General features: G+C 26.8%; 1 protein-coding gene across 2 annotated transcripts; it reads left to right on the top strand.

The window, feature by feature from the left end:
- The first annotated feature begins 1,076 nt into the window (after positions 1-1,076).
- On the top strand, positions 1,077-19,593 carry LOC113557292 (ATP-citrate synthase). Of its 2 annotated transcripts, none has more exons than XM_026962751.1 (14): positions 1,077-1,460; positions 14,149-14,314; positions 14,384-14,569; positions 14,634-14,824; positions 14,890-15,148; positions 15,252-15,785; positions 15,850-16,029; positions 16,138-16,261; positions 16,321-16,436; positions 16,515-16,711; positions 16,806-17,086; positions 17,543-18,231; positions 18,296-18,569; positions 18,970-19,593. In XM_026962751.1, exons 2-14 carry the CDS (start codon positions 14,159-14,161, stop codon positions 19,059-19,061), a joined length of 3,279 nt encoding a protein of 1,092 aa, XP_026818552.1. In that variant the 5' UTR covers positions 1,077-1,460; positions 14,149-14,158; the 3' UTR covers positions 19,062-19,593. The 2 variants fall into 2 exon arrangements, with proteins under 2 accessions (XP_026818552.1, XP_026818543.1); XM_026962742.1 differs by lacking the exon at positions 1,077-1,460 and adding an exon at positions 11,908-12,090.
- Positions 19,594-23,432: the final 3,839 nt, after the last annotated feature.

The following is a 23,432-nucleotide window of genomic DNA, read 5'->3' as shown; positions in this document are numbered from 1 at the left end:
AGATTTCGTTAGAAACTACTTGATAAATATTGAGGTCTTTTAAAGCGTGTGTTTTTAATGAAATAGACTACTAGTTTACCACTGTTTGGCGTTTGCCTTATTCACCTTTGACGGGCGTTTGTTGAACTAATAAATGTACAATACGTAATGAGTAATGGTATATTATGACGTACATCATTTGTGTTAAACCAAGAGATACCGGCCGCACAGGTTAGATAATATATTGGCTGCGACCTCCAAAATAAGGACAAGACAGGATATTACCGATATTGGACAAAACATATTTTTTTTATTTTATTATAATTCATGATAAAATATAAATTCTTAAAAAATACACTTCCCGATAAATTTGGGAATATAATACAGTCAACCTTTGTACTAAACTATTACCATAAACCATTTTCTAATGCAACATGCAACTGTTAATAAAACTATATACCTAGTATCTACCCTAATAGTTAATTGCAAATACAATTATAAACAAAATACATATTATATTATTAATCATGGTTGCAAGTAATAATTTCCTAAGCGAGCCGTTCAGAAGTCGATGTCACAAGACTTAATATCAAAAAATTACTACTATATTTCTTACTGATATACCTATTGGATAAACGTTATTTAATAATGGTTCATAAATTCATAATATACTTAGGGCCTCTATAAATAGAAATAATTTGAATATTGCTGATTTAGGGATTTGGATGGACCTAATACAATCGTTTCAATGCCATATTGCCATCGCATAAGATATCAGAAAATTAATAATCATCAATAGATAATAACTTGATAGTACTTATAAGCAATTATTCTCGACGACCGACGTAGCATGTACGTGTTCGGTATATCGTACTCATATTATAAATTTTAAGATTAATGATTTAAGTCTCAAAACGGAAAACTGATGAAGTGAAAACCCCCTAAAACGATTCGTCCGTCAGATCACAGTGTGCCCAAGACCGGGGGCAACTAGGCTACGTTCCATGCACTGTCAACTGTCCACCATGATAACAACCACTGTGGCCAATTTATCTGCCACATTTCCCGTTACGATGGCGTGAGTTGTCGTAGTTGTCTTGTCAACCAGTTCCGGCAATGAGTTAACCAATTGCTTAAATCACCATTGCTCGTTCGTATTATATTCTTTTTATCGAATACCGAAAATTCATTATCGCTCCCGTTCGGGTTGTTCTTCCCATACGTCACATCGACTAATAATAATAATAATAGTTATAATACATCAGTCGTTTTTGAATCGCCGTCGCCAATTTTTCCCAAGAGCAAAATATAATTCAAAAGACATTCGTTTCGCTTTAAACTGCCGGTTAGACGAAACACGATTATATTATATTATTGTCGTCTGTCATTACAGTGTTGTAATACGCCCGCATCAAAGAGGTACGAATAACGCGCGCACACGACGACGAGATACTACATCTACAGTTATTATTGTTCGCAATGTAAGCATTTTATTACGTTATACATAATATTATATTATATTATTATTACTGTTCTTTCAAATTGTCGTTAATAATTGTTATTTTACATAACACCTAGGTATATTGTATTATGCGTTTATTGATCGTGTCGTTATTATATTAATGTACGAATGATGATCGTTTTATTGCTACCGACGTGTGACGATGGTATTTTTATATTATTTACATTCTTGTATTATAATTTTTAATGTATAGACGTCTCGATTAACTCCCACCCTTGGGTTTCTTGGCCTCACTTAATTGGGTGACTATTATCCCCGTCCGTTTAAATATAATCCATGCATTGCTACTATTGCATGATTATACAAATAAAAAAAATTATTAGCTTATTGTATATTGTGATATATCTTAAAACATTGTATAATTTTTATTGAAGCGCTTAGTCATTCAGCAATAACTAATTATTTAGAAGATGGGATCAATAAAAATTTGATCATATTTAAAGACTTCTGTTCACAATTTTGACTTGTGTTATGTACTACTATGTATTATCTTAAGACAAATAGATTATATTATACACTATTTACACAAATATTATAAGAATTTAGTGATTAGAATTTGGTGTTTGAATGGTATTTTAATGTATATCAAGCTTTGTATAATATTAATTATTTATGATATGATGAGAATAAAGATAAAAATTAGTTCTAACAGACAAGACATAATATATTTCTGTAAACTAAGTTATTAAATCAAGGAATATATCTAATTTGTTTTTAAAATGTGTCTTGGAGGTATTTCACCATTAAATAAATGTATAACAAAATTACATTATTCTAATTATGATAAAAACAAATAGTTAAAGAAAAATCAATACATTTTAATATTTTTAATACAGTTATAATATGTTAAAACATCCTATACAAGATTCAATAACTTGCATAAAATTTAAAACATGCAACAGTGTGTTTACCTTAAAATGTATACAATACCATGAACTTAATATGGACCATATGCAATATCGTGTTGTACACCTTTTATATTATTATAAACAATATAATATACTAATAGTAGTTGTGTAAAACTACTATAGCAGGAGTCACCAAATAATATTTTAGAAAAGCCCCATGAGAAATCTTTTTTTTTTTTGGGCTAAAAAAATTCAAAGTACAAATTTTTAACATTTTGATATTATAAAATTTTAAGTAATGATTACTTGTTTTTCTTGTTTATGGGCTGAATAAAATTTGTTCACAGGATGCCATTTGGCAACTTCTGATCCGAGATTGGTAAATTGAGTCCCGAAAAAAATGTATGTTTAATATAATACTTCAAATTTTATAATCATGGTATAAATATTGTATAAATGATATAAATTAAAAATTATTATGTGATTTTTATTATATCATGTTCTTGGTAAAATCTTAAATGACAAAGATTAAACAATTTCAAATCGGGTTATCATATTTATAGTATATTTTATCAATCATTCCCTTAAGTGTTATACTTTATCAAGCATAATTCTTTTTTTTTTGTGCTTCGTAATTTTATATGAGTTTCTGACTGTACTTCTTATAGTCCGTTAACAAAATTAAAAGTATTAGGATGAGGGCTGTAAAAGCATTGGTTTAATACAGCATGATATGATTCACAACTATTTGTTGTAGTAACTGCCAATTCGGACCAAATATTTAGAAAAAATGTAGTATCAGTTGAGATATAAGTGTCTAGTTTATAATTCCAAATATCTGTATCTGCTTGCCATTTGGTTGTATAACTATTAAATCTTCTACAAAACATTCATCATTTGCCAACTTCTTCAGGTGTTGAAAATGGCAAACCAAAACAATATTTTAAAAAATTGCTTTTTTTCTATGTTTAAACTGTTTTATTAATATAAGGTATTAACATTTTAGACTGATGGTTTATAACCAAAACCCAAACTACCTACTAACTTTTTATGTCCAGCACTCAACTTACCACTTTCAAAATGTGTACAAATTATCACAGACCCAATTTACCTAGCCCTTCCCCCCTGATCTATAGATACTTGGTAGGTGGGTACTAAATTATGGGATTTATGATCAAGTATAAGGCAGGAATATTAAAAGTATTAGGATAGTCATTGTTGAAGAGTGATTATATGACAATAATAGATATAACACATTACTATACCTACTCCGTTTCACGAGAGAAGATGATACACATTCTTTTGTCGGTCAATGCGCATCTCCCACCGCTTTATAATCATTGTAGTAGTCGCCAGGCGTTAAAAAATGAGAGTGCTATTGATGGCGGCAGATGCAAGACTCATTACTGTCCTCATGATATGAAGTATAATTCCATTTTATATTATATCAATATAATTATTTAGATATCTAATAAACATAATAATGACCTATATTATAATATGAATTTGATGTCACAATATTATATTAGACTTCAACATCAAAATATATTTTACTTTTTAGTACAATCTGTATGAACATTGAACATACTATGAGTTTAGAAAGTTAAAACCTCGGAAGTTAAATATCTCAATATTATACTTGATAAAAGATTGATTTGGGGTTTTCATATTAAATCTAAAAGAAAAACCTTAAATTGTAGACTTAATTTATTTTGTATAATTCTAAAATCAAAATTAGCTTTTCACATAAAAATTACAATCTACAAATCCCTATTTAGACCTATGCAATCAAAATCTGGGTTGTGCAAAACTATCCCAAGTACGTGCCCTGCAAGTTTTGAATCTCCCAATTCATCACTCTTCTGCACCATGGTTTGTATCCAATTTCACACTTAAAAGTAGAACCAGTAAACCAATTAGCCACAAAACATTATAAAAAATGCCATTCTAAATTAAATATTTGCTCTTTAATTGCTAAACTTGCATCCAACTCACTTCTTGGAAATCCCACAAATTATCTTAAAAGAAAATTATGTCAAAATGTATTGAATGATTAACATGGTCAACTAACCATTTATAAATAGTTTGCAAAAATGAATCTAATAAATGGTTTATCACTAGATAGCCTCCCTCTCCTCATGTATATCATTGTTGTGTATTTTTTTTATTTTCTAATTTGTTACTTATGCCTCGTAGAATAGATTGTAAATAATTTTTTATTTTGAAAAAAAGAATAAGAAATTTGGATAGGTATTTAAATTAAATATATGATATGAATATCATAGATTTATTTATAATGCAATACTTAACAATTTATTAAGTATAAACATTACATATTTTTTAAATGATAATATTTAATGATAAAATATACATTAAAATATTTACAGTATTCTGGATTCCAATTTTATTTTCTTGATTTTTAAATGGTAAATTTAATTTACCTCCCTTGGTACTAGGGTTATGTATTAAATAGACAATAATGAATGCTAAGATTTTGCATTTTTTTTTTATAATCTCTAGGTCAGTATTCTAAGTATAGAATCTGATTCAGATAACAAACATTAAAAAAAAAAATAAATATAATTTTGCATTATTCCCAGTTTTATTGAATCTCTATAATTTGTTGATTCTATTTTGTAATATTACCTACATATAGAAACATGATTTGTAACTATGTTTCTTTGATGGTAACTGATTTTGAATCATATATTCATATACTTATAATATAAAAATAGTATACAATTTAAAATGTTTCCTAATTTTTATATACTTACATTGTAAAATAAAATTATAAACTAATATTTTTTTTATATATTTTATAATGTATTTTTATGTATATTTTTTAGGGTCTCGAGGTGAGTCAAATTTTAACCCCATTTTATCCCTTGGTTTAAATATATAATTATAGATATTAGACAGTAATATTATTTGTTTATGTATATCTGCTATAATCTTATTTAACATAAATATATCATTATCTAGCGCATTCAAATAAAAAAGTATTTTATTATTATTATTTATTTTGTTTATACAAATAAGACAGTTTTTATTATTAATTTATTTTAATTTTTCTGTCTAAGACAATGTAACTTATTGCAACATATAAATATTGCAAATTCTTCACCAATTTTTGACTGTCTATTATAATATACAGTATATAATTATAGAGGTTACTAATTTGAATTGTAAAATTAGTATCCCTTGTGTGATCCTCCTTGTGTATGATAATTGTGATTTTATTTAATTAAGCAAATATAAAACTTTCTGGTTTGTCATTTGTTAAACCAAACATGTTTAACTTTTAAATAAAAATATTTACCTATATTTAAATAATAAATATAAATTAAACAGTTTCACATTCATCTATAAAAACAATTTTCTCATTTATTCACAGTGATATTTCTTTATTATAATATTATAATAACTTGTTTATATAGCACTAAGTGTGTTCAATAATAAACTAATCCTTTATGTTAAAGAAATAAATAATTCATACATATTTATCAAAATTAAAGTTATTTATAATTTAAACATCTATAACACATCAAAAACCCTTCACAATAAACATATTCTTATCTTTATACAAGGCCAAGCCTTTTTGATGCTATGACAAAGCTGTTCCAAAAATCCTTTAGTGTCATTATTTAGTGTCCTCCCTTCAATTTTTATTAGGAAAGATACACATTTTATTTCGTTTTTCCACTTTTCCGACAAATGTTAAAAATAATTTTTCGATTTTTTGCACACAATGCTGAATAAAAAATAAAAATAAATACCTACCTCCCAATATGTCATTAGTTTTCAATTTTTTGTCTGGGTACATAATGATTTGCTGTTTTTTGTATGACATCTTCGTAATATCTCGATTCTTTTTTTTATCTGATTACACATAATTCAAATTATATAAGAATAAAAGTCATAATGTACCAAATTTTAACTAGAAAAAATTTCAGGAAACTGCTTTATTGTGTTAGTTTTAAGTTTGTATTATTATTGAGTAGGTCACTGTAAAGGATAGGTAATGTACGAATTCAATGATAAATCATTTTAGATACATGAAAAACTATCTTGAGCAGTGACGAAAACTGAAAAACCCTATTTTTCTAAAGGTATTTTATAATATATTTATTATTTTATACCTACTACTAATTCAATAAATCGAAATTTGATCTAATTTTATACAAAAAATATCGTATATGTCATATCTTATATAGTAACTCAGAATTAGTGTAATATTAATATCAGTTAATTGATGTTTACTTAAATCAATTCCGATGTGCTGTATATTATAATGGTGTGATTATTTCGATATATAAAAATCAAAATTCGGACGACTAGTTTATGAGTTACAAGCAACGTTGAATTAGATAAAATGTCGGTTTAAATTATTCAAATTAATTATATTTTCTACCAATGTTTGTACCTACTAATTTATCATAAAAATAATACGACCAAACATTCAAATCCGGCCCATATTTTGAGCGACCCACCGAATCATACTCGGTAGTTCGCCAGACCAATCTGGCCCTGGTTACCAGTATTAAAAGTTTATGTAAACAGATATTTATTTTTTTTGTAAGACCAATATTTTGCGATGTATCCCGTTCCTCTCCACTCAATTAACGTAAACTTTAAATACTTATAAATCATAAACTATTCATCAAATTTCGAATTTTATGTATTGAATTATTTCAAAATATAAAGTTATTAGATTTTTAAACAATGAATGTTCGATAAAATAATCACCCAATATAATTTCGAATTTGTCAAAATACGGTATTACATTAATATTATTCCCACTTTTCCTATACTTTTTGTTATTTTTCCTAGTTATTAAAATAATACTTGAAATTTTATTTTAATTTTATTCCCCTCCCTTTAAATTATACTTACTAGATCCAATTTTCTACCAGAAAGGCAGAAACCATCCCTAAAGTTGGAGATTGGAGGATGTGTTCTGTTCCAAAAAATGTTAACAGACAAAAATAAATATCATCTTTGTAATATCAATAATTAATTCAAATATTTATCGTTTCACTCAAAATCTACAAAAAAATATTATTAAATTTATAATAAACAGTTTTACCTATTAATTATTATTTTAGTTTAAACTAAAATTCATACCTATTTTATGTCAAATAATAAACTATATTTTAGCGTACGTTACTCCGGCAGAGTTTTTTTTTTTTGGAGGGGGCGTTTATTGAATGAATAACAAGATAATTAAATTTAATGCGATGCTTATAATTAATTTGCAAAACTATTCAATTCTTTTAAATTAAGAAAAATATATTATGTCCTTTTTGGCTGCTGTTTCCTGTATTAGCCATATATCTGTTATAATTTCGAGCTCAAAACATTTTTATAGCGGTATTTGATATACTTCAGCGTATATGCCTCTATTGATAATAGGAAATGTGTTAACACATGTTTGATGGAATTTTTAACTTTTCAAATAATTTTGTCGATAGAAGGCTTATTGCATTATTTTACATGTTATATTTAACAAATATATTGAAGCTTATTTTAAGGTTTCAAAAGTACTATTTTTTAAATTTTGAAAGTTAAAAGTTACAATTTTAAGAAGATGCAACACCCACCATTTATTGTTCTTTCCGTCATACAAGCAAATTTGTGTTCAATACAACTAATTTTGTGTTATTAGCATAAATTTTAAAATAAATTGACTTACTATTAAATTTATATGTATTAATTGTTTATTTATTGTACGAACATTATTCGTGTTCATTTATTAGTTTTTTATAATCTTTAATTTTTTTAAACAAGCTATACTTAATGTTTTAAGATAGTACCTACGTAAAATATTACAATACAAAACTTCTCAGAACTTACTTAAAAAAAAAAAACTTCCTAATACCTAAATCAATTTATTATCATAATTAATTGTCTTACCTTAGTCTTTATTTGTGAGTAGGAAAGATATTATTTTTACATTTAAAACCTTTAAAGATTGTTGTACATAAAGTATTGTAATTTTCACTCAATATCTTGAATTTTTAAATTTTACGATTAAATTGTTATTATGAAAATTTTTATATTACTGTAATACTTGTATACTGAGGTCTTATAAACTACAGTAGACTGCTTAAAATTGTTTTAAATATTTATTATTAAATTACGTTTTGCTTGCGCTGCGAAGAATCTAATATAATCAGACGTATTTAGGAATTTAAAACTAAAAAAACCTAACCTAACCCCAGATAAGAAAAAAACGCATACCGTATTAATCGTATTATATCAAAATACTCTGCAAAATCCAAAATTTACTTCCCTTAAAAATTAATTGCCCGAGACTCAATCCCCCCTGGCCCTTTCCTAAAAACGTCTCTGAATATATTACCTTTTCCGAAATTGTTTTATTTAAATCAAATATTACATGATTTGGATCTTCTTAATTCCGATATCTAATTAATAATTAATTATAATTATTATTCTATTAAGTTTAATTTAAATAATGTAAATAATGATTACATTACGATTTACGTTAAAATTAATTTTATTTTACTAAAAATGTAATTAAGAACTAAGCCGGTCCTCTCGAAAGTGTACTTCTTATGAATGAATAAAGTAATAACTTGATTACTCTAAATACTAAATACAGTGTTTTGGTAAAATTATTCTAATGCGAGTTTATATCATCCTTATTAACAAAACTATTTTTATCTGTTATTTAGATTATAATTTAGCGAAAAATAATAATTTTTTGAAATTTGTAATTATACAAATTACACTTGTACAATATATTTGTAGTTAATATTAAAATTCAATTTATTTCTATTTGATTAAAAATAAACGTCAATGTAAATATTATTTACGTATTTATGTTAAATTTAAAACACAAGCATTACATTAATTATAATATTATTTTAATTCATTAAGTACAAATTAATTTGGTTATTACTTATTTTATTACTACGACAAAACATACATCTGAACTGGCTTACAATTATATTTATAATATTGTAATATGGGAAAAAAGTCGTCCGTAGCCAAGTTACATCACAACATTATTCACTGGGTATATATGTTTCACACGTACCTTGTGGACTTGTGGTTCGTAAATAGTTTAATTATTATGTATAATATCAATAATACGTCAGATAGTAATATGCGTCCATACATTATAAATACGAATTTACGGACTAATACTGATACCAGCAGGGTTAGGGTTTATCAATGTCAAGGAGTCCTTGGAGTAACTTTAGTTCATTTATAAGTATCTATTTCTCACACTTGTACTTTAAACACATCGACATTTAAAATAAATAAACTTTTTGTTTGCTGCCGACTAATTATACATTTATGAGTTTTTGAATTGGTTATTACTTATTAATTATTAAATATTATGTATTATAAAGTTTTATTATTTTGAGTTTTTAATAGTATAATGAAACTATAGTATAACCTCAATGGTAATGGTATGTTTGTACTCGTTTATTTGTGTTGACCTTATTATTGATTCGGTATACATACATTTGTTAGTTTTTCGCCTGAAATAATATTGTATTTCTGAACAGTTAATAAGTCTTTTATTATTATTCGATATCAATGTCTATAGCGACAAATATACAAAAATAGGTAATTCGTTAATCCGTGTTTTCTCCCCTGTCCTTACATCATATTGTTTATTTTATCATGTTGACACGTTTTACTTTCACTTTTATCGCTGTATATATAACTTAAGTGAAATCAGTAAGAGATTTTCTTAGGAAAATAATTTTAATAACACTTCTTCATTAATTAGGTATCCATTAATCATTAACGTATTGCCTATGTATAGAATACATTTGATTTTGTCAAAAATAAGTGTCTTAATTGGCAAAAATTTACAATTAAATAAATAATAAATGTAGTATTTATTTGATTTAGTTAAATAACTAACTTAATTTTACCAAAATTGCTTTAAAAACATTATGTTAATATTGAAATATAGTAATTTATTTTCCTGTATTTAAATCATATATATTAAATATGTATATACTTAAATGTCTACGTGAGGTATGCGAAGTAGGTATTTACGATTAATATATAGCTTAAACTTGAAGTTTTCTTAGCGTCTAATATTTTTACGTTTCTTCCAAGACAATATTTAAAAATTTGGTATTTTTACAACTTATGAAAAATATGACCTTGTCTTTCAACAAGGTCGAAAGAAAAGTATCTAGTACATGCATGTTATTAGTTTCCTGCTTATTTATAAGTTAAGTCTAACCAGATTCTTACTTGTGGAAAAACTTGTAATACTACATATTATTACATGACTAGTTTTATTTCAGATTTAAAATTTGGTTTGATAATACGAAACAATATACCTACGTCCTATTTGTACTCTTCGATATACTACTTTATAGTATTATATTAATTCTAGTCTAATTTTGAATTATGAAGACAACCTTCAGCTATTAATTGCAAGCAACTTAGTCTTAGTGGTAGTTGGCCTTTGTACCTATTACCTAAATAAACACGCAACACGTCTAACACACAAATACAAAATATTTATTTTTCGTTAATAAACATACTATCTGTAAAATTGTTTATACAATAAAAATGTAATGTAGTAATTACACTTTAAAAAAAAAAAAATGTTTAAAAATCAAACAATTATAGAATAGTTTTGAATTAATACAATTTTAAATGATTTATAAGTATAGAACTTAGGTAAATATTGCTATATACTAGAAATTATTCTTTCAGATACTATATTCAATTTATTTTCTTAGTTCAGTTTTTATTAAAAACGTACCTATATTATGTATGTATTAATTAAAACTTATCCGTACATTTTAATATTCTAGTTATCTCAATTTGAATCACGAGTGTTTTTCAACTATTCTTAACATTTTCAATTTTTTTCAAATAGGTATGAATTCTATTATAGGTACCTATCATTAAAAACATTGATTTTTATTTCAACAGATATTAAAATGCTGTTATTTTGATCTTGCATTCTCACGTTCGTTTTTATTATCGTACACAGTATATACTGCTTAATGCTTATGTGTGATAAAATAATCATATTACTATTAAAACTAATTAAGTAAGTGCTAGCTGCGACACCTAGTTCGAATAAAGTAAATAAGTATATCTTATTAATAGGCTTATAGAAGTTAGAAACTTGCTCATACATTAAAACTATATTAATAAATATAATTAAAAAAATATTCGCTTATCTAAAATCTTAAGTAAATTTAAGTATACATTTTTACAATTATTAATACTGAGTCACGTTTTATTGTTATTAGAATCATTTTTTCTATTATAAGAGTTATTTATGTGCAAAAATAACGCAACTTTAATTATTATTTTCTTAAATAAAAATTTTAAGATCATTCCGAGTTGAATATAAATGTTTTATTTTTTTACCCGAAGATTTGCTATCGACAGCTTTTTTATGATCAATTGACCCAACAAAACAGGCTTCTCAGTCTTAATCATTATTATCTATACCGGTCTAAGTCAATAGGTTATAATATTGGTTTGGATATTGTTACGACCTTGGTCACGTAAGAAAGGGCGAGCTTAATAACTTTCTCCGATCATGTCAGTCGTGTTCGCGCCATCGACGGTGTTCACTGTCCGCCTCATGGTATACTACATTGTCGTGAATCATTATTAAATACTAACTTTATACTGTGTTTTATTAATAACACAGTTTATAAATTATAACGATCTCCGCTGATCGGCATCGGCCCATATATCAACCTAAACACTGTACTGACGGTAATTTGCTTTTTATAAAAATATTTTTCTTATTTAGATATTATATTATTTTAGTTTAATAACACTTATTCTGTTTAATTAAATCAATGTTAACATTTTTTTTTTCAGTAATTTTAAGTTAGTATGTTTAAACCATAACGTAGATACTTTTTCTGATTTTAGTAATTTAAAAAAAATAATATGTATTGAAATAATAATTGAAAATATAAAATAAATACGAAGAATCCAAAAAACCTGTGTGCTTTTAAGATTAGTGAACATGAGTACATGACTGAGTCATTTCTACTTTTAAGAACTATAACTAAAAGTAGTAATTGATATTTGATTATACTAAGTATAACAGTAGAATTACAATTAGGTATCTACAATGTTTACGTTTTGATTATAATTTTTCATTGATAATATTTTCTTGAAATTAATATGGCTTCAATTTTTCATAGTTTATTATAATATATTTTTTTATAAACCTGTATTATGTATTTTTGTACAAATCGTAAGTTTTAAAAATTGCCACAGTAAATATTCTCATATTTTGATGTTCTTCAATTCATAAGTAAATTGTGAGAAAGTATTATATAATAACCAAATTAATAATTTTAAAAAACTGGTTTTAGCCATGTTTTGGTATTTCTAAAAATAGAAATTTTAAATTATGAAATTATTACTAAAAGTAGTTCTAATAATATTCATTAAATAAAAAAATATAGGAAATTAATTTTTAAAGCATTTTTATAAATTACATTTATAATAAGAGAATATATTTTTAAATGAATAATAAATGTAAATAAATATTATTTCAAATACCAAGCTATTAATGCAAACCATATTATCTGTATCTATAGAAATGTATTATTTTATATTTTGATAATATTAAAATTACCTACAATATATCTATGTGAAGATCACATAATTTGTGTCAATCAATTACTTTAGCAAGAATTTCATTATATGAAATATTATATTATATTATTTTATATTACAATACATACATTATTGTGTTAATAAATACATTTTATATTCACTCATTTGAAACAGTATTATAAAATGTAGCAATAAATAATATAAAATTGTGGAAACTACATAAATATTGTTTTAATATTTATTTTTAAAGCACGTTCCATTCGTATTATTTTTAACGAGTTGTTAATTAACCAATTAAGCATACAATTGAATTGATATATTTAGTAATAACCTAATATATTATGTTCATTAATTTGTGGCAATATATATAACCAAACCTACACGTCATACATGATTTATCCTTGTTTCAACTACAAATCATTATGTAACTGTAGGTATAAATTTAATATATAAAATAAATATAAAGAATCAATGATGAATACAAATTTTTGATATTCTCTCTTGATTTACAGAATAATTTTACATTTTAATTATAATAAAAACTATTTTTATTTAAGTTGTTCTCCATGTGCTTTGCTTCTTATATATATATATATATATTATATGTCTGATATTTTTACGAATAATTTATAATATTTAAGGTCGTTCAAGTTTACTTATAAATGAAGTTGACCTTTAATGACCCCTATGTTATCTATATTTTTTATAAATGCCCATATTTTTTTAATATTATAGAGATTGATAGAATAAATTGCTCAATACTCACTTATAAATTGATCAGACTTTTTTTGTTTAAATGTTGTACTTAGATTTAATGTTTTAATATTTTTTTAATTTAAATTATTTATCAATCAAAAAATTGGCCTCTGCTACATTATTGGATAATTCTCCAAGAGACTTGATTTAAAAGTGGTATAATTGTGATCAGTTATAAAATTTAAAAAAAAATAATAAAGTATATTTTAGAAAAGGAGTGTTATCAATAAATCTTCTTTATCTGCAATATTTATTATCATATTATATCTTATGTTTAATCTTTACCCATATATTTATATAGTATTAAGCCATGTAAATTGTATATTGCACATGAAAATAAAATCAAAAACTTTATTAATTAATAACTAAATTTGTAAAAATTTTATAATATTATTATAATTATTTATGTAATTTACTTATTATCTATATTTTATATTTCAGTTGATTCATAATGTCAGCCAAAGCAATAAGTGAAGCAACCGGTAAAGATATCATAAACAGAAATTTAGCCCCCTTAACATCTGCTGTGAAATGCCGGTTTGCTTCGGTTAATGAAAACACTAAATGGGAAGACCTCGTACTGGATAACCCATGGCTTAAAACTGAAGTATTAATATTAAATATTTTATTTTTAATTAATATTAATAATAGTTAATTATCATTTTATTATTTTTAGAGCTTAGTTGCAAAACCTGATCAGTTAATAAAACGTCGTGGTAAATTAGGCTTGATTAAAGTAAAAACTAACTATTCTGAAGCTAAACAGTGGATTCTAGAGCGTTTAGGTAAAGACCAACAAATTGGTCGTGCCAATGGAAAACTGAAAAATTTCATCATTGAACCATTCATTCCTCACAAAGATGTGTGTATAAATATGCTTATTTACTTGAAATAAATTAATATTTCTAATGAATTGTTATGTGTAGGAAGAAGAAGCATATGTATGTATTTACTCTCATCGCCACGCTGATACAATTCTCTTCCATCATGAAGGTGGTGTAGACATTGGAGATGTTGATGCTAAAGCATTAAAACTTGAAGTACCAATTGGACAAAATGTAACTGAGGAACAAATCTTAGAAAAGCTATTGACCAAAGTCAGCCCAGCCAAACAAAAGTAAATATATTTTAAAATTACATCTAATACATTTATAAAATTTATAAATGTATCATATATTTTAGAACCATTGCAACATTTATAGTTGCTTTATACAAAATGTATGTCAACCTTTACTTCACATATTTGGAAATCAACCCATTGGTAGTAACAGATAGTGCTATATACATTTTGGATTTGGCTGCAAAAGTTGATTCCACTGCTGATTTTATTTGTCGTTCATCTTGGGGTGAAATAGAATACCCACCACCATTTGGACGGGATGCCTTCCCAGAAGAAGCTTACATTGCAGATTTAGATGCTAAAAGTGGAGCTTCTCTTAAAGTAAATTATAAAAACAACAATACAATTTAGTATTTTTGGTTATAATCATTTTAACTTGTTAAGATTTTTCTTATAATTTCAAATTGATTTTTGTTTTATTTAGTTAACAATCTTAAATAAAAAAGGACGTATCTGGACAATGGTTGCTGGTGGTGGTGCCTCTGTTATTTATGCTGATACCATTTGTGATTATGGTGGTGCTAGCGAATTGGCCAATTATGGAGAATACAGTGGTGCTCCATCAGAACAACAAACTTATGAGTATGCAAAAACAATTTTGGGTTTGATGACTCAAGAAAAACATCCTGATGGCAAAGTTTTAATTACTGGAGGTGGTATTGCCAATTTCACCAATGTAGCAGCAACATTCAAAGGTATCGTCACAGCTTTGACAGAATACCAGACTAAAATTTTAGATCACAATATCACAATATACGTTCGTCGTGCTGGTCCCAACTACCAAGAAGGTCTGAGAATTATAAGAGAAGTAGGAAAGACTTTACGTATTCCCATTTATGTATTTGGTCCAGAAACCCACATGACAGCTATTGTTGGGTATGCTCTGGGTAAAAAACCAATACCAAAAGAAACTGAACAAGAGTCTGTTACTGCCAATTTTCTCTTACCTGGTGGACAGGTAATACACTTGCCTATAATTAAGTTATTTGTTGGTATTAAAAAATAAAAAATAAAATGTTTAGGACTCAAATTCTGTGAATGCGAAACAAGAAGTTGTTGATGGATCTAAAGGTGGTGCAACAAGTCCAACAGTAGCATCATCTGTACGACCTAAGTTAACTTTGACAGCCCCTTCTGTTAAGCCTTTATTTGGAAGCAATACTAGGGCTATTGTTTGGGGAATGCAAACTAGAGCTGTACAGGTAAATAATAATTATCATATTTTATTTTTGTTCATCTTTTAATGCATAGTCTTTGTTTAAAAGAAGTCTTATTTAATTAAAATACAATGAACTTATTTTATTTTGCAGAGTATGCTTGATTTTGATTTTGTTTGCCGAAGACATGAACCGTCTGTTGCATGCCTTGTATATCCATTCACCGGTGATCATAAATTGAAATTTTACTGGGGACATAAAGAAGTTTTAATTCCGGGTAAGTGATATCTTTGTATGTATTTGATATATCTAATCAAACGTTTATTTGTAATTTAGTTTACAAAAGAATGGAAGATGCCATGTTGAAGCATCAAAATGCCGATGTCTTAGTAAACTTTGCATCTTTACGATCTGCTTATGACAGTACAATTGAAACTCTTAATTATCCTCAAGTAAGACTGAAACACAATGGTTTTAGTATCTTTATAGTTAACATTAATTAATAATTAATATTAATGTAAATTATATAGATCAGAACTATTGCTATTATTGCTGAAGGTATTCCTGAAAATATGACAAGAAAATTAATATTATTGGCCAATGAAAAGAAAGTTACTGTTATCGGACCTGCCACTGTTGGTGGATTAAAACCGGGTGGTTTTAAGATTGGTAACACTGGTGGTATGATGGACAATATTTTACATTCCAAATTATATAGAGCAGGAAGGTAATGTTTCAACTTTTAAGGCAATTCTTTACAACTTTAAAAATTTTAAATTATCTAGACTAAATTAATAATTATATTTAAATTGTATTTATAGTGTTGCATATGTCTCTCGATCTGGTGGTATGTCAAATGAGTTAAATAACATAATCTCAAGAACAACTGATGGTGTATACGAAGGTGTAGCTATTGGCGGTGACCGTTATCCTGGCACTACATTTATGGATCACATCATGCGATATCAAGCAGACCCAGAAATTAAAATGATTGTACTGTTGGGTGAAGTTGGAGGAGTTGAAGAATATGAGGTTTGCGAAGCCTTGACTCAAAAGAAAATCACAAAACCACTTGTGGCCTGGTGTATTGGAACTTGTGCCAGTAAGCTTAAATACTTCTTCATAGGATTAAAACAATCTGTTTACAACCCATGCCAATCTATTATGATCTTTTCTTCTCTATATTAAACACTGTTTCTATTTTCAGCATTGCATTGATTTTCTTTTTAATCTTTTTCTACTAAATCGTACTATCTTAACCAAGGTCTATGATTTAATTTTTTATAACTATGTAAATTGGTCTTCTGCTCACTAGATATAACCTGTCCATTCCTACCATTTAATGGCTAAAAACTGTCATATACTTATACTTATTTATACATGTGCAATAAGTTTTGATTAGTTCTTTGAAAACTGTTATTTTATACCAGTCTATAATTTGTCAGTATTTGTTAAACAAAAATCTATAGTTTTTCTTTATCTCCCTGTTGCACGTCAAGCACCATATAATTCAGGTATAAATAAAAATATGTTAAAAAACCATATTTATTTTTATCAGGTATGTTTACATCTGAAGTTCAATTTGGTCATGCTGGTTCATGTGCCAACTCTGATCAAGAAACAGCTACTACCAAAAATGCCAGCCTCCGTGAGGCTGGTGCATTTGTACCAACTTCATTTGACTTTTTGGGTGATATTATTCATGATGTTTATAAGAAATTAGTGAAAGAAGGTGTTATCATTCCTCAAGCTGAATTACCACCACCAACTGTTCCCATGGACTACTCTTGGGCACGTGAACTTGGCCTTATTCGTAAACCAGCTTCATTTATGACTAGTATTTGTGATGAACGTGGACAAGAGTTATTGTATGCTGGTATGCCAATTAGTGATGTTCTTAAGGCAGATATGGGTATTGGAGGAGTTATATCACTTTTGTGGTTCCAACGTTCTTTGCCGCCATATGTGTGCAAATTCTTTGAAATGTGTCTTATGGTAACTGCTGATCACGGACCAGCTGTATCTGGTGCTCACAATACTATTGTCTGTGCAAGAGCTGGTAAAGATCTAGTTTCATCTCTGGTTTCTGGATTATTGACGATTGGAGACAGATTTGGTGGTGCTTTGGATGGAGCTGCTAAACAATTTACTGAAGCATATGACTCTGGTTTGATTCCAATGGAGTTTGTGAACCAAATGCGTAAAAAAGGATCACTCATCATGGGTATTGGTCATCGTGTAAAATCGGTAAGCCATTAATTTTCCTAATAAATATAAATGTTATATTAATCATGGATAATTTTATTTTAAGATCAATAATCCAGACATGAGAGTAAAGATCATAAAAGAATTTGTTTTGGAAAACTTCCCAGCCACTCCATTATTGAACTATGCTCTTGAGGTAGAAAAAATCACTACATCCAAAAAACCCAATCTTATATTGAATGTTGATGGATGTATTGCTGTATCATTCTGTGACTTATTGAGACATAGTGGAAGTTTTACACGTGAAGAAGCCCAAGAGTATATTGATATGGGCTCAATTAACAGTTTATTTGTACTTGGAAGAAGTATTGGATTTATTGGTTAGTAATATATCATAATATAATAAAAGATACTTTAAAAGAATGCCAGCGCAGTATTTGTTTTCTCTCTTAAACACCCACATCACAGATAAAATACATTCATTTATCAATATTCTACTTTGTTATTTTTTAACTTAAATTAAAAAATTGTATATTTAAATGGATATTTTATTGTATTAAGATAATATCATTACGTAATACCTTCAAAAGTATTATTCTCTATAATTTTTATAATTGGTAATTTTACCCTAAGATTATCAAAAACGTAAATTAAAAAAAAATTATTTTGTGCTAAAGGGTTTTGTCTGTGTTGCCAGAGAAAAAAACACATTGCGCTAACATCCTCTTAAGAAGATAATAACATTTTTTATTTTATATTCAATTTTTTTCTTTATTTTAGGACATTTTATGGATCAGAAGAGATTAAAACAAGGGCTCTACCGTCATCCTTGGGACGACATTTCTTATGTCTTACCAGAACAATATAACTAGGAGATTTTTTTTAATTTTGTTTTCTATTTTAATTGGTTGACAAGTGAACAAATCCATTTGCGCTATATAAACACCAATAGAAGTTTTGGTTGCGCACAATTTATTACCTGATAAGTCTACACACAAGCATTTTAAATAGCATCTCAGTTTCAATATTTAAAACAGTTTTGCATTTGATTAAATACCACTAGTAATAATTTTTACTCTGTACATAATAATTACTATTTATTCATTGAATTTATATGTAAACCTGTAAAAAATTGCATACATTTTTAATGCACCGTCTTTATTTTTTTTTATTTATTTTTTTTTTTTGGTCATAAAAAAGATTATTTTAGAAATTGTTTAAGATAAAATAAGTTTGTTATTATTGACTTGATTATGTATTGACTTAAATAATGGTGATAATATTCAATTTTTAGATTTTTATTTTCATATTTTTAGTGTTATTTCTGATGTAAATTCTCAAACCGGTCTGAAATGTATAATAAATTTCTCCAACTTCTTAGTTGGTAGAGGTAATACATTACTATATTCTTATCAATTCTTTTATACCTTTAATATCCTAGTATACTGCTTTAAACTTTGCTAGTTGTTTGTAGGCCTTAGAAATTAAACATAGGTACACATAATATAAATATTTAACCACAAATTTGATATTTTACAATACTTAAATATTAATTGTAGAGCAATACTAAACTTTCCAGCGAGAGAACGCACAATAAAACTGACTAAAATCAGTTTTTCTAAGTATTCCCAATTGACCCAGCCATAGGCAAATCAGTTTTGATAGCAGAGTAACGTAGGGGGTTGAGCAGAATCTGTGCATTCTATCGCAGGACAGAGAATATTTATTTTTATTAAAGTAATATGAAATTAAAAATAGGCAAATATTATAAATAAATAAAAATAAAGTTTTTAGCAAGTAATCCTATTCGATTAAAAAAATTTGCCGTCACGTGATATATTAGTTAATTCTTATCAAATGATACTAATAAAATATATACTGAAAAATCAGTATATTGAAACGAAATCGAATTGTCTAAACACATATGTAAAAATGCTTATTTCCTCCCCCTAAAGTACCAAAATAAATTCAATTTAATATTAAACCACACTCTTAAGTTGGGAATTGAATCATTTTTATTGCTCCAAAATATGTTTAACACCACAAATAAAAACAAAATCAGTAATTCTGTTCAGAATCTAAGTCAAGTCATGTACAAATTAAGATCTGAAGCCAAAATTAGACAATTCTGTCTTGAATGTGACTTATAAGCGCAACTAGGGTTAAAATTCTGAGTGAGTTCCGGCCCCCTTAACAAAACTATGAATTTAAAATATCCCATAAGACACATCACAATACATTTTAAATTTTGAACTAAGAGATAAACATTAGATTTACAATAATGTGGTTTTTTTATACATGTGATATTATCTTGAGAAATGTCAGCCAATTATGAAAATGGGATACTCATTCAAAATTGTACACAATAACCACTAGTATTTCACTAGTTTCTTATAAATGAATTACTGTTACACATTTGTTAACCTATAATATGGTAATAATGGATAAATTTAAAAACCGTTCTTGTAACAGGTTAGACAGTAGATCTTAACCATGTTTTGACTTGCCTCGTCACAGAAAACGACCTTTTAAAAGTAACACTACTTATTAGCTAAGTAAATGCAACCATAGGCGGAAATAGGGGGGGCTTGAGGGTACTAATCTCCCCAGAAGTTTAAAGTACAGTTCTTAGCATTATATAGGTGTAATGAGCTTAGACCCCCCCCAGACATTTCACCAAATTTCCGCTTATGAATGTAACACCAAAAGTTGGTATAAATTTGGAAAAGCTGCCTCATTTATGATACTTGCTATTTACTTGTGGATCACCTAATACTTGATCATAATACACAGTTTTAAATACATTTTTTGCGACAGTCATTTCAGCTCATTTGTAATTGAAAATCTATCAAAATATTCAAAATCCCTAAAGTTGTAAATTTTAATTCTTGAAGTAAATATACCTAATATATAATATCATATTGAAATTATACATATTTTTCCCCATCTTTTAAATATTATTTTTACCAAAAATCTTAACGTAAAAAAAAAACAAAATACTTATTTATGTATTGCATACATAAATACATAAAAGCATTGTTGTAACATGTTGCTTCGCAACCAATTTTCCAACTGTCTCATCAAGGAAAAACTTTGTTCGCATGTTGCAGAACTGACGGGAGGTGTGGTTAATGCAAATTGCATCAACTTGTATAAATTTGGAAATACTTCTTTATTTAGAATTTTTTTTTGTCATCTAACCTGTTTTTAAAAACTCTAATAAATTATTGGATATGTATAAATGTATAACTATATTTCACTTTATATATCTAGAATCTAGCTAGAACGTTATCAACAAGCAACAAATATCATAAATATATTTAAAATAAAATTAATTAGGTAGTAGGTACGCAGTTGAGAGCCATAGTCCATATTGAGTTTATATAGCGGTATCTAGGTGGCTAGGTTATCTACTAACAACAAAATACTAATATTTATATTTTATTTATCTACTATAAAGTTTAATGATAAAAAACAACTATCCGAACTCTGCGAATTCCACCTTGAATTGAGCAACCAAATGTTACAAGTATACTTAAAACGATTTCAAAATATAAATTTATATTGTTCAAAAAACTTTTTATACAATTTATAATGCTTCCAGTTACCTTAAAGTTTTTAAGGGAACGTATATACTATAATACACACTGATTTATCGAGCATGCTTATTATACCCACCTTATTTTTCTTCTTCGATAATACAATTGTTCAAAATTTGATTTTTTGGAATTTTTGAAAATACTATTAAAGACCATATTTTTTTAATTTCTATTATTTGTTGTATTACTTAAAGAGTATCCTATAGGTAATGCATATTGATATAAACTTTTGTATTTTCTAATGAGAATCCTCTTTTTCTATTAAAGAAAAATTTAGTGTAATAATAACTATATAATAGTAAATTGGATCGTGAAAAAGTCACCGCGTGATAATTCACCAAACGACTATTATTCACCGACAACAATTTACCACGGTTACCCAATACAATTCGTCGTGGCAAATTAATTAAAAAATATAAATTAGTTTTTGCATATACATTTGTATACTATCTAAAAATAATAATATTACAATAAATTATCATATAATATAAATAATTAAACATTTAACTAAAATTATGGGTTGTGATTTTTAAATGATGCTCTGTAATTCTACTTTGATAGTCATCACTCATCACACTTGTTTTTTAATCTTTCAAGTTTCAGCAAAGTCCTTGTATTTTCTTTTTACAGTTTACGCCTATATAATCCTTATAATATATTGTTCAACTTTACCCATCATATCAAAAATGCCATGTCGTAATTTAATAAATAGATACCGACTAAAAAATTAATTTTAAGATATCAGTAAACGGTGTGAAAATATTATGAAGCAATTATGATAAATATTATGCGTGCGACAAGTTGTATAGGTACGTGGTGAAATATTTAAATACCTAATAAATTATTTAGTTAATATTTTTTCCGAAAATGTATAGGTGTATATCACTTCAAAACTCAAACGAATACCTAGTGTTGAAATTAATTAACTTTTTAAACTAAAAATCAGGTTTACAATAATTGTTTGAAAGATACAGAGGCGTGGTTAATATTAATCAATCAATATTCATAAAGAGCTCATTTAAATAACAGAAGTTTATTGTATTGCTATTTTGGCAATAGATAAATCTCAAGAATTTGAAAACAAGTCCTTACTCCTTAAATAGGCACTTTAAGTATATTCAGTGACGACACTACGTATTTTGGAGCCCTGAGCAATATTTTTTTTGGGGGGCGGGGCCTTGATGATTATGAAACTATAGATGGTTAAATACTTAATAATAATCATAAAATAAGTAGACATGGGACCTCGGACATTTGAACGGAGTGCCCCCCCCCCCTTAGCGTCATCACTGAGTATATTGTATAAGAATTCAAATAAATTCATAACTAAATTAATTAAAGGAAAAAAGTGAGCCGATAGGTTCCGCGCTGCTATAGATACAGTAGGTGTCGAATAGGTATAATTTTGTTTTTGTATGTGAAGATAGAAAAATGTTTTTCAACTAATTATCGTGTACAGTGTAGGGCGAATAGTTTATGAGTTATACGTATTTAAAGTTTAGTTGCGCGGAGTGGAGTGGTACTACGGGGTTACCCCTCAAAATGTTTGTCTACTACTCCGCTTGTCTAAACTTTAAATAAGTATAACTCATAAACTACTCATCCTAAATTCGAATTTTATGTATCAAAATACTCAGAAAATTA

Source organism: Rhopalosiphum maidis, chromosome 1, assembly GCF_003676215.2.
Source record: "Rhopalosiphum maidis isolate BTI-1 chromosome 1, ASM367621v3, whole genome shotgun sequence".
Classification (NCBI taxonomy): Eukaryota; Metazoa; Arthropoda; class Insecta; order Hemiptera; family Aphididae; genus Rhopalosiphum; species Rhopalosiphum maidis.
This window is presented reverse-complemented; position numbering and strand designations above follow the sequence as displayed.

Bases quoted from the DNA above. Each gene is read 5' to 3' on its own strand.
- LOC113557292 (XM_026962751.1), top strand. From the start codon at position 14,159: ATGTCAGCCAAAGCAATAAGTGAAGCAACCGGTAAAGATATCATAAAC. The intron at 18,232-18,295 runs GTAAGCCATTAA...TTTTATTTTAAG, and splicing joins TTGGTCATCGTGTAAAATCG to ATCAATAATCCAGACATGAG. The intron at 18,570-18,969 runs GTTAGTAATATA...TCTTTATTTTAG, and splicing joins AAGAAGTATTGGATTTATTG to GACATTTTATGGATCAGAAG.